Raw genomic sequence first — 17,316 nt, 5'->3', positions numbered from 1 at the left:
TCCATATTAGTCATCTGCTCTCTACTTCATACCTTTCCTTTTTATTGGCACAATGTGCATATGTGATGGGATTCTGCATACTAAAACGTCATTTCTGCATCAATCATGGTTGGGGTTTGCATTTCCATGTACCGTTTAGCAGGAGTTTGCGGTCAAGCTCGTCAGTAGGAAGACTTCAGGTTACTCAACTAATATCGGAGGTGGTGACCTTTACTTTTCTTTTGGCTTAAGTCACTTGGCTTGGGTCACCACACCACTAATGGCGTCGTTTGTATTTTTAGGGGGCAAAATGATTGGAGAATAAATAAGTTGATTGAAGTATGAACTGTTTTTTTTTTTGAGGTTTTGAAGACAAATGAATCTGTGAAGGTGATGATCGTGAGAAATGTGTATTCTGAGGCGTTTATCTTTGCTTGCTTGAGGTTGAGTTCGCTCGGTTTTGCTTGGTCTGAGCAGTTCTGGACTGGATGTCAAATCACTGATTTGCTGATGGGGAATACGGATAATGATACTGTCCGGTCCATGTGTATGTATGTATGGTCTTGTGAAGGCAGTATGTTTGTGAGATGAAAGTAGATAAAGGGTGTGTGTCCTTGCCGGAAAGATCTCAGTGGATCGTATAGATGTGGCTTGAAGATGGAGAGTTGGGAGTCCCAGCTAGGGCGGTTAGGGTTGCAAGATAACTATGTTTTGTACTCTGTCTCGTCACCTTCATGGAATTTCTGCTTGATGGTACTTTAAGTCCCCTCTCTATTCCCATGTAAGGGCAAACAGGAGTCCATAAGAAGAACAAAACAGAAATTGTGGGTAGGTAGGGCTCTCGATGATCATTTCGCTATCTATTCTCTGCTTTCGGTAATAACTACGATCGTTTGGATGTATCTGAAGCTACCTAGCCAACAAAACTTACTATCAGGTTGTGCCGTCGTAATCAGTCGTGGTCCATCCTGACATCTTTCAGCGAGATACGCTTTGATCTCATTTTTGCTGACTGGGACGGTACAGAGACATAGAGGAAGTAATACGGTTTTGATGCTAGCGGTATGTCTCAAGAAATCTTGTTCACCATTTATAAATCATTGAACGCGATGTTCATTGCAGTCCCAGGAAAGACAGAAAATAGCGTCTATACTAGGATTTTGTTGACGGTTCAGCTTAATGACATTGCCTTTGACTAGATATGAAGCGCAGAGATATAGATGTGCTAGACAACTCAGTACGGGCTTTACAGCAGCTGTAATGTGAGTCACTTGATAACATTCAACTCAGTTTCTGTATACTAGGTACCTATTCACTCAGGCTCAACCAATAACAGGATGCATTGAGCTAATTTAGATGAAAATGAAGGCCTGAGGCACGGAAAGAAGAAGATCGCTACGCTTCGATACGGCTCTATGTATCGTTGTCTTTGCTGTAGTTATATGCTGTTCAGGACCGTTTCGAACAGGATTTGAAGAGAGACTTTGTGAATGAATTCTAAAAGGGATTTCAGGACCAGAATGATCGCTCTTGAAAACAACTTCTTCATCTGGTTCTTCTTCATTTCAAAAATAGTTTGATCAAGAGACATCTGTGAACAAATCAATTCGCACTTCTGACATTCACTACTTTTGCTTTTCGACCAGATTGTTTTCCACTTCTTATCAAAGTCTCATTACTACAAATACACTCTGACTACCAATATATTTGTTTGTATCCACACCATTACCCGTCAATTTATACTTTCTTTACAGAATAGATTCCAACAATCAACTTTCCATTTTTAGCCCTACCTCATCATTGGCTATCGAAGCCTGAAACAAACGTCGCGCCGTCCAGCAAGGAGAACGCGCGGAACGTGAGGAGCTGGCCCACAAAGAAAAGACGGTCATCTTGAGAGTACCTGCATCTGAACTTGATCCATTAGCTAAGCCTTGCTTGATAATGAAGTTCAACATCAAGTTCAAACCCAGGCGCGAATGGGAAAAGATCCCCACCGAAATGCAATTCTCAATATTCAAGTTTACATTCCCTGGCCAGAGAATGTTCGACTTGAACCTTCAGCCATGCGTCTTAATCGATCCAAGTTTTGCTGTCCGTAGCGCTATCGATGACCAGACGACTGAGCAGAGAAACCTAGATTCCGCTGCACATGCTGCAGCTAACGGCCAGGTTATGGTTCGTGCTGAGCCTCCAACAGCATTATTCATCAATAGGGCAAGTCGACAATACGCGTTAGAGACCTACAAACTTTTAGAGCAACCTCTAGCACATCTTCCTGGTAGCTCTAGCAAATCGATGGGCCGCGCGTACTTTAACCCCGAAGTCGATATTCTGCACTGTAAATCAAAGATAGAATACTTATCGCCAGGCAAGAGAGCGGGACCAACCATTAGTTCTTTCAAAAATAAAAACTTGATCCAGCGCATTGCCCTTCCGTATGAATATTTCTCGAGTCTGAATTACGGTGTTGGCCGTCGACCAGTCTTGTTGAATTACACTTCTCTTAAAGAGATTATCGTCCTGGTTGAACACTTGCACTGCTGTATCCATGGCAATGAAACTCGAGTTATGCTCGGAATTATGGGAACGCAACATCCTAAAGAACACTATGTCGACAAGTTCAAGACTTTGGTGGAGGGCAAGTGGGCTACTGCTATGGCGAAGTCTTGGGGAAGTTTCCCATTAGTGAGATATGCGGGGACTTGCATCTGCGATCGGTGAACCTTCGCCTAGGAGAACATCTCGTAGAGTTGAAGGTTGAGCGCAGGAGTGGAGATGAGAGGAAAGGGGCAGGGGGAGAGAGAGAAAGGAGGTGTTTGGAGGAAGGCATGGGGTTGATGGGTCTTAGAGTATAAAGTTTCTATGGTGTTATTTGGATGGCAAGCATACGATACACATTTTCGGTGTTCATTCTGAAGGATTGAGTTACTGCGGGGAGTTTGTTCCAAGGATCATAACACCGCGTTTATTTTAATAATTGGTTTACGATCCATTTTCTCGGCCTTGTGATGACAATCGTCCAGGCACTCGACGCTACTATCGATAAATTTCGATTGACTCTCTTCTTGAAGTGGTAGTTTTTGATCATATATGCTTAAACATGTGAAGAATTTCTCCCTTTTTGCAATTAGAAGTGACATTCCAGACACTGTATTGGAGAGCATAGCGATATATATCTGAATGAGCGATAGAAGGTTAATTTATCACTCTGGTTGATCTGGCCAGGGGATAATATTGACAACACTGTTTAAAGTTACAAAATTATGGATATCCTGCTGATAAATTCAACGAAAAGTGATCAACGGTAGAATTCAGACAGATTATCGCGAGGCCATTAAGGATTCCTGCGAGAGAGATGAAACAAATCTTTAGGCATAGAGTGAGGCAAGAACTGTTCACACAGGTGCATTGTATGTAGTCGAGGGAGGGTTGTAGGTTCATATGCAATATCCACAAGTATGTACGTAACAAGAGTATACTAGCATCAGTTCTGTTATTCGAGCTTCGAAATACAGACAAAATCGTATTCGCATCACTCCCAAAATATAACAAAAATACATGGAATTCATAAGAATTTTCAAAACAGGTCCCAAATACTCCATCAAATCCTACACTATAAAGTGGTATCGCACCCCCCGAGAGATAAAACCCCAATAACATAATTGCGAAGAGGTTTCATAAAATCATGATACTCAAAAAAATGGTGTGGATGGGCCTCCTACTTCCCAACATCATCCATATCACCCACTCTGTCTTTTTCATCTTTTTCATCGCTTCCATCCTCCTCATCCTTGTCTTCACTCCCCGTCTCCTCATTCTCTCCCTCAACAACCATCTCCCTTTCCATTTCTCCCGCTCTCTCCCCTTTCCAAATTCCCACTCCCATCCCCGCCACTCCACACACAATCCCAAACTTGACACCCCAATTCACCCACCCTCCCCATCTTTCAATCCATTCCACTCCCCCTCTCACAACAGGACTAATCATCCTGCTTCTCTCATATTCCAAATCCGGATTCATCGTTACCAATAACATACAGCCAACCCCAAAGATGACCGTCAGCATAAGAGCCGTATAAACTTGTACTACAGCTAATAGTATGGCAATATTTTTTGTCGTCTTCAAGACTTCAAAGCCGGATGCGACTAGTGGATACCCCGCTGCGACGAGAGGTGTGACTTCGGTTTGGAGTCGCCGCATCATTATTTGCGACTGGTCGAAGGCGGAGTGGATCTGTTTACTGTAGGGAATACCCATTCTGGAAAGTGGGGTGAACTTGACTTCGAGGACTGATAGGGTTTGTATGGTGGGGTCAGACACTGGGTATTATTTGATGTAGCTTTAGCGATTTTTGTACACGAAACGCGAGGAGCTTGAAAAATTCTTCTGATGACTTTTTATACATAAAATTTTCATGTGCAAATTTTATTCTCATTCATTTCAAGGAAACATGGTGCTAATATGCTTCATCAATATTTTTCTTCTCGGAGAGTGATGTCAGCACGGGAAGTTCACGATGGCTTTTTAGATGACCAATCATAGGCTCAAGCGAGTGAACCTGGTGAACTCAAAACAGGAATTTCATAATTTGTTTATCACTTCGGATTGGCTGGATGTTTGACCACATGGCCAGAAAGCTTCCAGGGTAAATTTCGAAGTTATTGAATATTCTGATAATGAGATCGAAAATTTGCAGACTGTCACTGTACTTGAAAGTTCAAAACGAAAATGCTTTTTTTGTGGTTGCGTTAAGGTTACTGCATGACATAATCACCAAGCGAGGTCCGCCTGGGGGTCATCGTTTCATTTACATTTTGTTGGTCATGGAGTTCTTTGGGAAGTAATTCTTTGGAGAAGCGTGTAGTAGGTAGCATCTTTGTATAAATTTGACAAAGGTAATACAGACTGGTGGTGCGTTTGAATTTCATCAAACGAAACAAACTCTGGCGATGACAGGAAGAAGCATCTTTGGATAGTGTGTGAAAAAAGTATTGGGCAGTACAGGTTGAATATTTTAGCGAGCAGTAACGTGCTCCCCCTCCCGACCCCCTTTCAGATGTACTACGCAAGAACAAACGCAGGAACGGTGGATCGTAACGCGCGGTAGCTGATTCTGAACCGTACTCAACTCGATGTGTTTGCCAACATGATGTACTAGCTAAGCTACGGTTGGATTGACCGTATTGAAGAGTCACAAACATAGACCAAATCCTATATAAGGATCTGAAAGCTCCCAGTCAATTTGAATCCTTCTATAACACATCAGAAAGTCTTTCAACAGAACTTCAACACAATTCTCTTTTCAAATTCCAGAATACAAATCTAAAACTCCATCCTCTTACTCTTCGTCAAGGACACGAGTTCTCAACCAACAACAACTTACCTTCTTCACTCAAAAGAAAATCTTCTACGTCTTTTAAGCCATGTCATACTCGTGGTACAACGCAACTGCCATCGCAAGAAGAACTAGTCGGGCAACTGGAGAAAACAACTCCAGTATCTTGCACACCATACTCATCTCATTGGGCGCCTTGATTGTTTTCGGAATACTGGATAACATCACTCTGTTTTGGAGCGCATTGGGTCTGCAATCAAGCCCTGTATACTTCGAGCCTCTAGAAACTCGGGAGTATATCATAATTGGGGATGATCAAGAGGCTGCAGATGAAACCACACTGCCATTGATGACGCCGGCATCACCTAGAAGAACCACCAGGGGAAGAGTTGCTAAGGATGCCCAGAATGAAGACTCTCTAATGACTCCGACGACTCTGAGACGAAGCAATAGAGTCAAGGAAAGAGAAGCCAAGAGCGCATTCCCGACACCTACGCCAACTCCGACAGCACCAATGAGAAGTGTCAAGGCCAAGGGCAAAGGCAAGACGAACAGCATCAAAGAGCAGTCCTTTGATGATTTTTACGAGCCGCTTCCAACTCCAACTGCACAAAAGAAAGTCATTAAAGGCAGGGAAAAGCAGATCGTGCTTGATGAATACGAGGCTTTCATGAATGAGCCAGAAGAGAAGAAAAGCAAGAAATCATCAGAAGATGCATTCGATTATGATGAATATTCAACCCCATGGACTGCGACACAGCGAAAGAATGTCAGCAAGGGGAAGCTCGGGAAGACTCCAAAAGGAAAAGGGCAGAAGGGCAAAGGCTAGTCTGGTGGACTGGGCGCATATGCGCAGGTTGCCAGCTTAATGGCTGGTTTTTTTTTTTAAATGCGATGACATTTGATACCCGGGATACATCGGGAAGTTCTTATGAGGTAGTGATGAGCACTTGTAGGACGGGGAAGTTGTGCAGCGACTCTTGAGTTTGAACAATATAAAATTTTAGCTTTTAATAACCATATTTATCAAGTGAATGAGGTGTGAAAACATATATCATTTGTAAATGTCAGTAAGCAGTGGGCGAGCATCAATGCATGTTCCAATATGAATTTTTACATTGATCCTCATCTACTAGAATTTCTTCTAAACACTATAAACTGATACATCCGTAGCAAATTTGCTCGAATAATAAAACCCTCGGTTCGTGAAAAAATAGTGCATAATTAAACTACTCCGAGAGATTCAGTTCGATCCAATAATTCGCTCATGACAGTGATGAATGATAGTGTTATCATTGTAGCTAGGAATCATGTTTTCCCTATTATAGAAAGCATCATTAACTATAATACTAGGATAATATACAGAAACTAGATTTCAACGAGTTAACGCTCAATTCTATCAAATTTACTTGAGCTTCTTCAAAAATCAATCAATTCTCGAAAAAATTCCTTCGAAATTGTATACCTTGGGAAGTAAGTTATTGAATTCCAGTTTCCAAGATCTAATGATGTAGAGTTTGATGATATCCATACGGATGAGTATACAATATAAAATAACTTTGTCCTACTAGAGCGAGACTTAGGTGAGATGTCTCGAATATTACTCCAATCCCAAAAATGTGAAACCTGAACAATGCTAGAATCGGCATCAGAAGCCTCGGTAGTAATCGAAAGTAGATTGAAAGTGAAACGCCAGCTGATAAAAAGCTGTATTGCTCGGTTATTTATCATTCAAACCATCTAAAGGTTTGATTTACCTCTCAGAATTTTCAACATAAGATTTAGAAATTTCATTTTCTCAATCTCGATCTCGATCTTCCGCTCCGATTTCCATTCATCAACTGTCAACTCCTCACCACAATAAAAGTTTTGGAATCATACCTAGACCAACACATCACTATAATGCCTCCCGTTCAAAATTTGTGCCGAAAATCGGTCAGAGGTGGGGGAATACTGTGATTACAACATTGACTGGGTCAGTTTACTGAATAACTTCTCATTCCTTCTAATACTGTGGGGCCATGGTCGTCTTCATACATTCGTTAAATTGGATTGTAAGATCTTACTTGCAATTGAAGGCTATATGGAGAATCAAAAACAGAAAAAGAATGCCGCCAAGAGATAATGCCAGCCGCCGCTGAATCCATTGAACTTGCAGGACTTACTTCAAGAAGTTCCCGAGGGACAAGTCAAGTATATCTCGAATGAGAAATGTAAATCGAGCAAGAGAAAAGTATCACAGAGAAAAATTTAGGGGTTTCCGATCGAGATGAGATGAGCAAATCACGGTACAATTACCATTCAATCTGCTCCATGGCATCGGAGGAAAATGCAAAGACGGCTCGACTGAAAATCCTGGGAAGCTTTCAACTGGGCTCGTTCAATACTATAACTTGGAGTAATAAAGGGGCAACAACGCTTTTAGGGATGGGAAACGGGTCTCGGTGGTTTATTATTTTATTGGATCGTGGATATCGCGAAGCTTGAGATCTAGTGTTAATTTTAAGTAAATGTAAATTGAGATATTTGTTCAATTGATTATTTCGAGTGTGTGAAGCGTGTATTGATATCTTTTTACTGTGATTTATATACATCCGATGAAGATTGTGAACTCCTGAACAATGCATGTCAAGCTGATTCTTGAGCTAATGTAGGCTAAAAAAACGTTCCAGGCTTACTTGAGAAACCTTGGGAATAGATACTGCCTATGACTGGAGATTCTGCGCCTCATGACATACAAATATCAGAATTTTGGGAATCGAGTAGATGAAGCCAACAGGCTCTCAAAAATTTGAAGCACGCCAGCACGTGCCGTCATGCGGGTCCATATAAGACATTTGCGTGACATAGAAGTACATTTACTGGGATTGCTACTGCTTAGATTACGGTTAAGGAAGCCACACTAGCTGATGCGCAGATATACCAGGTACTGGAAGAAAACATTATTAGACCGTTTCTTGGTTCTAAATAGTCCACGAATTTGGATAGTAATTGAAATCCTTACAACAACCCCAAACTTTCAATCTCCCCGACCATTACGACTCCCACCAAAACCTGACATTTGTCAAACAGCAATACATCAAATCTTTAATATTACGACAACAAGATGATCATTATCCTGTCATTTTGGCCCAGCATTATCAGAATAAAATTCAGAAGCGGAACTGAGTTATCATACATCGGGAATAGTTGGACAGAAAAGCTGGAGAACCTCCTTTATCTGGCTATTTGTCTAGCGGTCTTCAAATTAGTCAGTATGGCACTGATCGCTGCAAATCGTAGATTCGAGCGAAAACTACGAGAAGAGAAAGCCAGGATAACACGAATGGCTCTGTTGATTCAGACAGAGATGAAGAACAGGAGACAGGCAGGAGTCAAGATTGAAGGACAAAGCTTGTTGGACCGGAAGCGACAGAAAGAACTGTGGAGAACGCTTCTTGTGGAAGAGAGGGTTAAGCTTATCTCGGTTAAAGATCTGAAGAGAAGAAGCCGTCCTTTCTTCCCTAACTATTGAGGTACCAAGCCATAATTCAAACCAATTTTAACTCAATCGCCGAGAGGATCTTTATTTCAGAGACGGAATAATACAAGAATGCAACAATTTCTATGATCGATAGCGTTGAAATAAGGGACTGTGGAGCAAAGCTGTAGCGGGAGTTCATTACTTCATTGGATCCTATGTCATTTGTAGTTTTGGGTCATCATGCCATTTAGTCAGTAATTGAAATCATCAGTGCTTCTTTGCTTTCAAAAGTTAAATTGTAAGAGTTCAATAACATGCCAATAGCAATCGTGGAGTGATGTAGCATCTAATATGATGCAAACTAACTGAATGTGAACGTCACTCGGTTGTTTCAATTGGGTCATTCGCATCATTGTCAATTTATTTCGATATTCTAGATTTTGCCCAAAGTAATTTTATGCTTTCTATTACACTATAACACACGATAGCAAACACGCAGAATCTTCATAAGATATCAAGATAGTAACTGTGTGACATTTGTCTCGCCCTACATCCATGCGCCAGTTCCTCAGCACTTTCCCGTCCACATCGTGCTACCCTAATCATATTACTAGCTCTACCCACTAATATTCCAGGGGATCATAGCTGTAAATGCACTATTTCAAAGCCTTTATGACTACATTTATGTGGATGCATTCTGCGCACAATGATGAGAGACTGCGGGGGAGAAAGACGCCAAGGAGCGCAAAGCTTATTGAAACAGCATGGAATGAAGGTGAGTATTCAAACCCCCAAGAAAAGATGCATACCATCTCTACTGAAGGGCCAAATAAAGAGGTAGATGATACCGAGATCAGCCCGAAAATCTGAATATGTAATCCGTTCTTGCAAAGGAGTGACTGAAAGTGTGTGCATGACTTCGTGAGCTACGGATGGCTAGATTGGAATAGCTTTTGTTTTGTTCATTATAGAGTTATAGGTATGAGAAATTGTTTAGAGGGGATTACTATTGATAGCGAATGACTAGGAATGCAGTCCGGCATGAGAAAAGGTTGCCGCTGGTTGTTTTGTAAACAAGGTACAAAAATGCAAATTTCACTCCAATTGATATTCAGATTGCCCTGTATAGGCGTATCCTTGGGCTCGGCTGTCTAGATAGCTAGTGTTACATTCTGTTGCTAAAAGTGCCGTGTTTACCTACTATGCTCACAGCTAGCGTATGCGCTAGTATACTCGTCCGGCTCCCCTATCTTATGTAGGTAGCTCACATTCAAAGTGTAATGACAGAAGATCTTCTTCTAACCTTCAACAATTCTTGACGGACAATATACCACAAACCTCTACTTGACATAAAACAAAGCTTGTCCAAGATTTCCACGACTCTCGAATAGAAAGTTCTCGGCTCGATTGCAGATCAAGAACACTAGCACTTTTCAACCTCAAAATTTTACACACATCAGCAAATCCTCTAGCTCAAGGATCGAGAATCTTGAAAGCTTTGGAAGCATGCCACCTACGTTCTTCCTCGGACCTGAGTGGAAAGACGGTGACTGGGAGGCGACCAGTAGAGCCTATGAAATCTCTCTTTGTTTAATCTGGGCGTTGGTTGGCATCGAACTTGGCTTGTTGGCCATTTAAATGACAGTTGCCTTCTACAATTGCTTTGCCATATTAGTCATTTTCATCGGAAGAGCTTTGTTTACAAGAGTAAATCGGGGCAGACCACAAGAGGAGTTCAATGAAAAGCTTCAAGAGAAATGCACGGATGGAGAATGCAAGCCTTTATTGATGGAAGATTCTGGTTTAGGTCAGTTTTTTTGTAAAAGAATTTACTTAGAACCTGCTCATAAAGTTGTACAGCTTCTTTTCAACAGCTATGGTACGGACGCGGAGTAGTATTTTGTTTTCGCCGGCTGTCTTTGAAAAGGTCCCTATTCTAGGGCTAGAAAAGGTTGCTGGTGGATTATTTAAGACTACATTCTGAGTAATGTTACATAACAAGAATATATCATTTTCACCCAAATAGATTCAGTTAACTAAATGACTTAATTCGTTGAATAGTGATTCTGAGTGAAATGGGAATCAATCAAACGGCCATTCATCAAACAGCATGAAGAACAATAAAGTGAAGCTGGTAGTCTTTTCCTGATTTCGATTTGGATCGAACCTTTGAAGAGCTATGTATTTTAACTATAAATGTTTCATTTTTATCCTATTGCACACCTGAATTCCTCAACAACAATTCCAAGACTAGCTTGCTCCGCGTACCACGTATCATTTACTACAACAAACCACACCTGAAAGACGTTTAAACTCAAATTCCATATCACAAAAGATTCTCCTCGTTTAAAATTGATTCTTCCTACTGATTTAAAATCCTTCATCATAGCTGAAGATGAATTTTCTCCGTCAAATCACCAAAAAGTATCACGCCACCAGCACCGGTATGGGACACGCCAAGAGGGCATATCACACACAGCAATTCTATCAATACAACAAGGATCATTCGTATATTATCATTCCAGTTCTCTCTACTGCTGGTCTCATGGCTTTTTATCACCGCACGGTTGGATTTTCTCTCCCATACCATGGACAGCAGATGAAAGACACCGAAGCAAAAGCTGCCACTGACAAAAGAATATGACTTGGTGAGCATCGCTTTAAATGAAGTTTCTGGAAGTTTCTAATATGAATACAGAGCTCATATTTTTATAAAAGAGTGGATATGAAGACAGCCTTACACACGAGGAACTTTGAGACTCTCTCGCTAGTAAGACCGATGTGGTAATAGAGGTCAGGGCTACTGATGATGAGCGCTGCGTTCTTCTCTTGGCGAGGGATTATCGGCAGGTATCTGTGAGGTATCAAAGAATATGATACATCAATGGGAAAAGTCTCATGATAGTTCAACCCTCGACTTCATGTTCTTGAAGTGAATTAGATGAGAAAAGTTTCGTATATCTATGCTAAGCGAAATAATGGTTTTATTAATTGTAAAATTCGATTCCGAGATCTAACGAAACATAAGTTCAACGTGCCAATGTTTGTGAGCTTTTAGTAGTTGAAGATAGGTAGTTCAAATCAAGCAGGGGCTCAGAGGTTTCTATTTTCATTAGAGTGAATTAGATTTGTGCGATAGACTCATCTGACTGTTCGTAAAATTGAAGCCCTTTGCCGTATGACGGAACGCACCAACTAAGAGCAGTGAATGAGACTTTATGATGGCTGTACGACTCAAATTTTCAATATAAAATCATCAGAATTCTGTGATTAATATCTTTCAATTTCTCAACAAGATCATCACGTCTAGGTGCAATCTATCACAAAAACCTACTGAAAGCTCCATTTACAGACTTTACAAGTCCAATAAAAAGAATTACAGTAATTATTTTTCCTCAAAACTTCGTGCGTAGTGACAGAGCCTGTTGACAACAAGAGAAACCATTCTACTCAATTTACAAACCTTCATCATGTCACCCATCAATGTCATTTGGCATTGCAAAGCACGAATTCCACTTTCTAGCAGCCAACAGAATAGCACTGTGCCACCCCCTTCTGACAACTGGCACTGCTCAAGCTATTTGGAGCATATACCGAGTGCCAGCGAAGAATTTTGGTACAATCTCCTCATTATCATGGCGTGGACTGCCATAGGAATTACTGTTATTGGTTCATTCATTGCCATATTAGCCGCTATATTTGTATTTATCAAGGCGATCAAGGAGAATCAGGAATGGGAGAACAGCATCAAGGCAAATTCCAAGCAGTTGTTGGCAGAAAAGGACGGTATAAAGACAGAATCCAAGCGCTTGTTGACAGAAAAGAACAATATAAAGACAAAATCCAAGCGGTCATTGACAAAAAAGAAGAACAGAAAGGCAAAATCAAAGCAATTGTTGGCAGAAACGGAAAGACAAGACGGTGGAATTGAGGCGGAATGCCAGTCGTTGTTGACTAAAGATTCTGGTAATATATGCAGTGTTTTCTCTCCAGGAGATGGTGAAAAAACTTGCTGACGATCACCTAGGCAAGGAATATTTGTAAAGGTCCAACGTGGGTCTGTGAGACAGGGACAGTTGGGTGGGGACTGGCTATGAACGAATGACGTGTTTCTAACCTGAAGCAGAGGTATATATTAGGGCGTATTTGAGAAAGGAAATGGTTTCAGGTGGATGGATATACAAATACAGATTAGCAAATCGCTCTCATGTATTTATTAGTTTAATGAGTTTATATCAAGCCTTCATAACGATATTTGCTCTACTCGAATATGATACTCCTTAGTCTCTATGATGGATTGCTCATGTGCTTAAAGAGTTGAGATATGTCGAGGTTAGATTCTACAATAGTAGTGCGGGAGGATGAGATATAAAGTGTTTTGTTTAACTAGGTCGCTGTGTCATTTTAACATATTTCTCCTTCTTTGAAATCTGGGGAATAATGGCAGAATCCATTATTTGAGAGAAGTTCATTCAGAATATGAGTGGCATAAGAGCAATATGTGAATTTTGAAAAGGAATTTTGATAAGGAATAAAAATGAAGGAAGTTCATACATCTCTCTTATTTGATAAATTGTGCTATATTGAATACAAATAGATATTTTTGATACTGTAAACATCTATACCTTGGCTATTCGTTCGCCAACTTCAAGGAATTTGAACAGTACAAGCACAGCCATTTCTACATAAAAGGACTCAAAGATCTCGATGCTTTCGACTGAGAAATGATAAGAAAGCTTCTCCAACACCAATACTTTACGTTCATCAAAAGACCTTCAACACAACAAGATAAAAGTTGTTCAACCCACAAATACAACATGTCACCTACTCCCCCAGACGTCTGCGACTGCGTAAAATGGTGTGCCGACCAAAGTTTATCCGCTATGCAGGAGATTTTGAGAGACATCTTCTATATACTAGTCGCCATCCTGACATGTGTAGTTGTGGTCAGCTCTTTTAGCTTGGTTACTACCGCAATGTGCACGCTCGTACTAATCACCGGGGCTTATTTGCTACGTTGGCTTAAGTCTATCAATGCGGATCAGGCTCCGAAGCAAGACGGTTATGGTACCGGAGGAGAACGACAAAGATTGTTACCGGGATCATCTGGATTGTTTGACAATCATGGACTACCTGCATATTCCGCATAAGTATATTTTTACAGTAGAGAAGATTGTGGGGATTGGCTAATATTTCAAAATTGCATAGCTTCATCGCATACTGGAACAGTCTTGATTTAGAGAACAAATTGCAGGTTAGGGGGAGAAAGCAGACCATGAAGGTTTGGCATGGAATTTGGGGACAGAAAACAGTTGAGAGTACCAGGAGCGGTTCATCCCATGCGGAAGACAACGAGAAAACTGCATGATTCGCGACGGACTGGCTATCGATGTAAGCTACCGTTCTGATCAACAATAGTTTACTACAACTCAAATGAAACATGTTCGATGTACCTGATATGTGAAGTTTCTATGATACATTCTCCGTTGGCAATTCTCAAGTCTTCAAACAAACTCTTACTTTCATCCTCATTTCATGCCGCTGCATAAAGTTAACCAAAAAACAAACCGTCAGTAAATGTATTAACCTTGCAAAATTTATTTGCTCCCGTTGAAGTTATCTTTTGTTGGCAGTAACGATGTTGAGACCGAGATTGAAGTACGAAGTACCGAGGGGTGACGTAACAGCTGTGGAACTTTGGGCCTTTCGCGTGTGCTTTATGGCGTATCCAAGCTAGGAAGTCGGTGATGGTGAAGAGATAGAATGAGAGGGGTAGACACAGATAATGAATGTAAGCTGTCCAGTTTGAAAGTTCAGTATGATGGAGTTTGCGAGCCAGTGACGGAAATTCTGTAGCGTCATATAAAGGTATTTTGGTAAGCAAGAGCCCATTTCTTTGAATGCAGAGAAAATTGCACGAGAGCGGTGTGTTAACATTGTTTTTTAAGGTCGTGGGGCGTGTACTCTATCTATATATTATCACACTTATAGCTACAAAAAGAGACTGCTGGGCCTCTAGGTATCTTTTTGAGATTTTCTGAATGTTCTTCAGAATGATAAGTATGAATCACATGGTGGATAAACTCAGATTAAACTTGAGCAGATGTTTGAAAATCCGAGGTATGGGCTAACAAAAGCTAAGATTCACAGAGTATCACTCTTTCCAGATCAATAAATCAAATTATCTCGGATTCTAAGATTGAACTGAAGATTGATCAAAGATTCCGAGGGCCAGATGGCATGGAGATGTCATATCCTCATAAGTGCCAATGCGGGCCATTCTTTCGATTTAGCTAAGAGAACATGAATGCAATCTCTTGGGCTCAGTTATGGGCCTGGATCTTGGTGCAAGGCCTTCGTTCCCGAATTCCTTGATATTTCAAAACAGTGACTCAAGCACTAGTTACTCTGAAATTCACGGACTTTTGGGCGGCGTACAAATTCGAGAAGGTGTTCGAACCTTTTTTCTCCATAAAGCTTAATCAGCAACCATCAAAGAATTTTGCTGCGTGTCTCATTTTTGGGCATCTTTCCGTATTGAAGCGATTAGAGAAAGCTTTCAAGCAGGCTTGTCGTGGTGAGAGCCAATAGCTGGCCAACAAACACTACCTTGATTGTATGACTGGATTTGCTCTTTCAAAGTGTAGACGCTTTCTACACAACTGGAGTTTAAATCATTATTTGAAGTTCTCTACCACCGCTCACGTTGCTTGAGACATCGCTTCAATTGCCACCATGCGAACATCAGACATATAGCGGAGCTGGGTTTCTCAATCTTCGTTCACCCGCCCAACTTGTTATATTCCTCTCCAAACACATTCTTGAAGCTTCCCCTGGTCTGGTCACAAACCGCTTTCTCTGTTCTATTCTCCCAGCTCTGAAAGACAATGTTTTCATCACATGCCATTTGTACCATGTATTCCCAGGCTGTGCGTTCAACATCTAAACCATTAAATATGCTTAATGAGTGTTCTTCACTACCCCATTGCCTCGAACCTTGGTAATTGTGTAGTGGATTGAGTTTTGGCGGCCAGCTTGCATGGATGAAAAATGGTCTTGGGATTTCCTTTCCTCTTGTGCCCACATCTTCCATAGGGTCAACTTGCAGAGCTGCTGCACCATTCCCGCATGAACCAAAGGGACGAGGCAAATGAGATACGGTGTAGAAACTATTACCAAGAACGAGAGCAGCCGTTGAGAACGTTTCTTTGTCGCCTTCTCCTGCACCTCCTTGAGTCATCAGGTGGTAATAATAATCACCGTAGGCATTATAGTATGCTGCGAGTAGCAAGGCCTCGGTACGATGTGCCTTGTTGACTAAGACTTGTCCAGCTTCGATTGTAGGGCGATTGTTTAGGATGGATCCTTCAAGACCAATTATCTTACTAAGAGTTGGCGAGGGTGTCGGGCCCAGTAATCTGGCCACAGGACAAGATGTTCTGATGTGAAAGGTGTGGATGTGAATAGATCGTCGGGGGAATAGACTGGGAAATTATCTGCATCGAGAAAAAGAACTGATTCAAAAGATGGGAGTATTATTGCAAAAGCTTTTAGTTGGTATCCCGTGAAAGAGAATGGAAGCTCGTGTTGATCGATAATATCAGAGAGAATCAGGCATTTCGCGTTTAATGAAGGAAGAATTGTCTCGCATATCAATGGTTCGTATTCATCCGGTGAGGCAAGGAAGACTTCGACGGGTAGTTTAGATCCGGTGCGGCGAAGGAATTGAAGACTGACGAGAAGTGGTGGGAAATAATCACCTCCTGCAGATGTAACAATACCCTGGGTTCCATCCTCAAATTCCAACTTCGGGGCATTCTGCATAAGTTGATCAACGAACCAAGTATGCGAACGTCGCATGATTTCAATATCCTTTTCTTCCATGACAATATGATCCGCGGCTCTTCTTTTGCCGATATTCATGGAATATGCTTTACCACTAAGCTCTGGGGGTGAGCATCGCGGTGCAGCAGCTGCCAATAGTGGAGCGAACGTAGCCCAAAAAGTACTGGAAGTAGCAATCCATGGTAGAGTTGACTTTCCGAATGCAGGAAAAAGTGTTTGACGATCAAGATATGAGTACCGGTACTCAGACCCAAGGCCGAAAAGTACAATGATTGTGATGGATGAAAAAATAACAACAAAACGGCGCTTTTCTGGCAAGGAGTTCCACATAGTGACACGGCTTGCTGAGCGATAGAAAGAGAATAAACAAATTAAAATGAAGGATCACATCATGAGGATAAAAATGAGGTTATAAAAGAGCTAAGCTTCCCCAGCCAAAGCTTGCGAACTTTCTGGCAGCCAGGTCTCAATTGTGGAGAAGCACACACGCGGCCGTTGACGCTGCCGTTGCAGTACCTTACGTACCCACTGCATGCTATGAAAGTATCATACTGCGGAACTTAATTTATACCTCCTTGTGTATACCAAGGACCAGCCAGTTTGTATTATGACTACGAGAACTTTCTCGTTCTTTGCGTTGGTCTATAAATTTGGAAGCAATTCCATGTGTCCAAAAAGGTTGTCATTAAG

General features: G+C 41.3%; 6 protein-coding genes across 6 annotated transcripts; 4 read left to right on the top strand and 2 right to left on the bottom strand.

Annotated features, from left to right (window-relative positions):
* Positions 1-1,923: 1,923 nt before the first annotated feature.
* Positions 1,924-2,703, top strand: EAE97_009908 (uncharacterized protein; the record flags this gene model as incomplete). Its single annotated transcript, XM_038880423.1, has 1 exon — positions 1,924-2,703. The coding sequence occupies one exon, from the start codon at positions 1,924-1,926 to the stop codon at positions 2,701-2,703; it is 780 nt and encodes a 259-aa protein (XP_038728790.1).
* A 997-nt stretch (positions 2,704-3,700) lies between these two features.
* Positions 3,701-4,240, bottom strand: EAE97_009907 (uncharacterized protein; the record flags this gene model as incomplete). The annotated part of the gene is made up of 1 exon (XM_038880422.1): positions 3,701-4,240. One exon carries the CDS (start codon positions 4,238-4,240, stop codon positions 3,701-3,703), a length of 540 nt encoding a protein of 179 aa, XP_038728789.1.
* Positions 4,241-5,406: 1,166 nt separating this feature from the next.
* Positions 5,407-6,147, top strand: EAE97_009906 (uncharacterized protein; the record flags this gene model as incomplete). Its single annotated transcript, XM_038880421.1, has 1 exon — positions 5,407-6,147. The coding sequence occupies one exon, from the start codon at positions 5,407-5,409 to the stop codon at positions 6,145-6,147; it is 741 nt and encodes a 246-aa protein (XP_038728788.1).
* Positions 6,148-8,574: 2,427 nt separating this feature from the next.
* EAE97_009905 (uncharacterized protein) lies at positions 8,575-8,832 on the top strand (the record flags this gene model as incomplete). The annotated part of the gene is made up of 1 exon (XM_038880420.1): positions 8,575-8,832. One exon carries the CDS (start codon positions 8,575-8,577, stop codon positions 8,830-8,832), a length of 258 nt encoding a protein of 85 aa, XP_038728787.1.
* A 3,419-nt stretch (positions 8,833-12,251) lies between these two features.
* On the top strand, positions 12,252-12,797 carry EAE97_009904 (uncharacterized protein; the record flags this gene model as incomplete). Its single annotated transcript, XM_038880419.1, has 1 exon — positions 12,252-12,797. The coding sequence occupies one exon, from the start codon at positions 12,252-12,254 to the stop codon at positions 12,795-12,797; it is 546 nt and encodes a 181-aa protein (XP_038728786.1).
* Positions 12,798-15,562: 2,765 nt separating this feature from the next.
* On the bottom strand, positions 15,563-16,956 carry EAE97_009903 (uncharacterized protein; the record flags this gene model as incomplete). Its single annotated transcript, XM_038880418.1, has 2 exons — positions 15,563-16,090; positions 16,168-16,956. 2 exons carry the CDS (start codon positions 16,954-16,956, stop codon positions 15,563-15,565), a joined length of 1,317 nt encoding a protein of 438 aa, XP_038728785.1.
* Between the last annotated feature and the right edge of the window lie 360 nt (positions 16,957-17,316).

This window comes from Botrytis byssoidea (assembly GCF_014898295.1).
Source record: "Botrytis byssoidea strain MUCL 94 chromosome Unknown BBYS_024, whole genome shotgun sequence".
NCBI classification, from domain to species: Eukaryota; Fungi; Ascomycota; class Leotiomycetes; order Helotiales; family Sclerotiniaceae; genus Botrytis; species Botrytis byssoidea.
The sequence above is the reverse complement of the archived record's forward strand: the minus strand, read 5'-3'. Positions and strand labels throughout refer to the sequence as shown.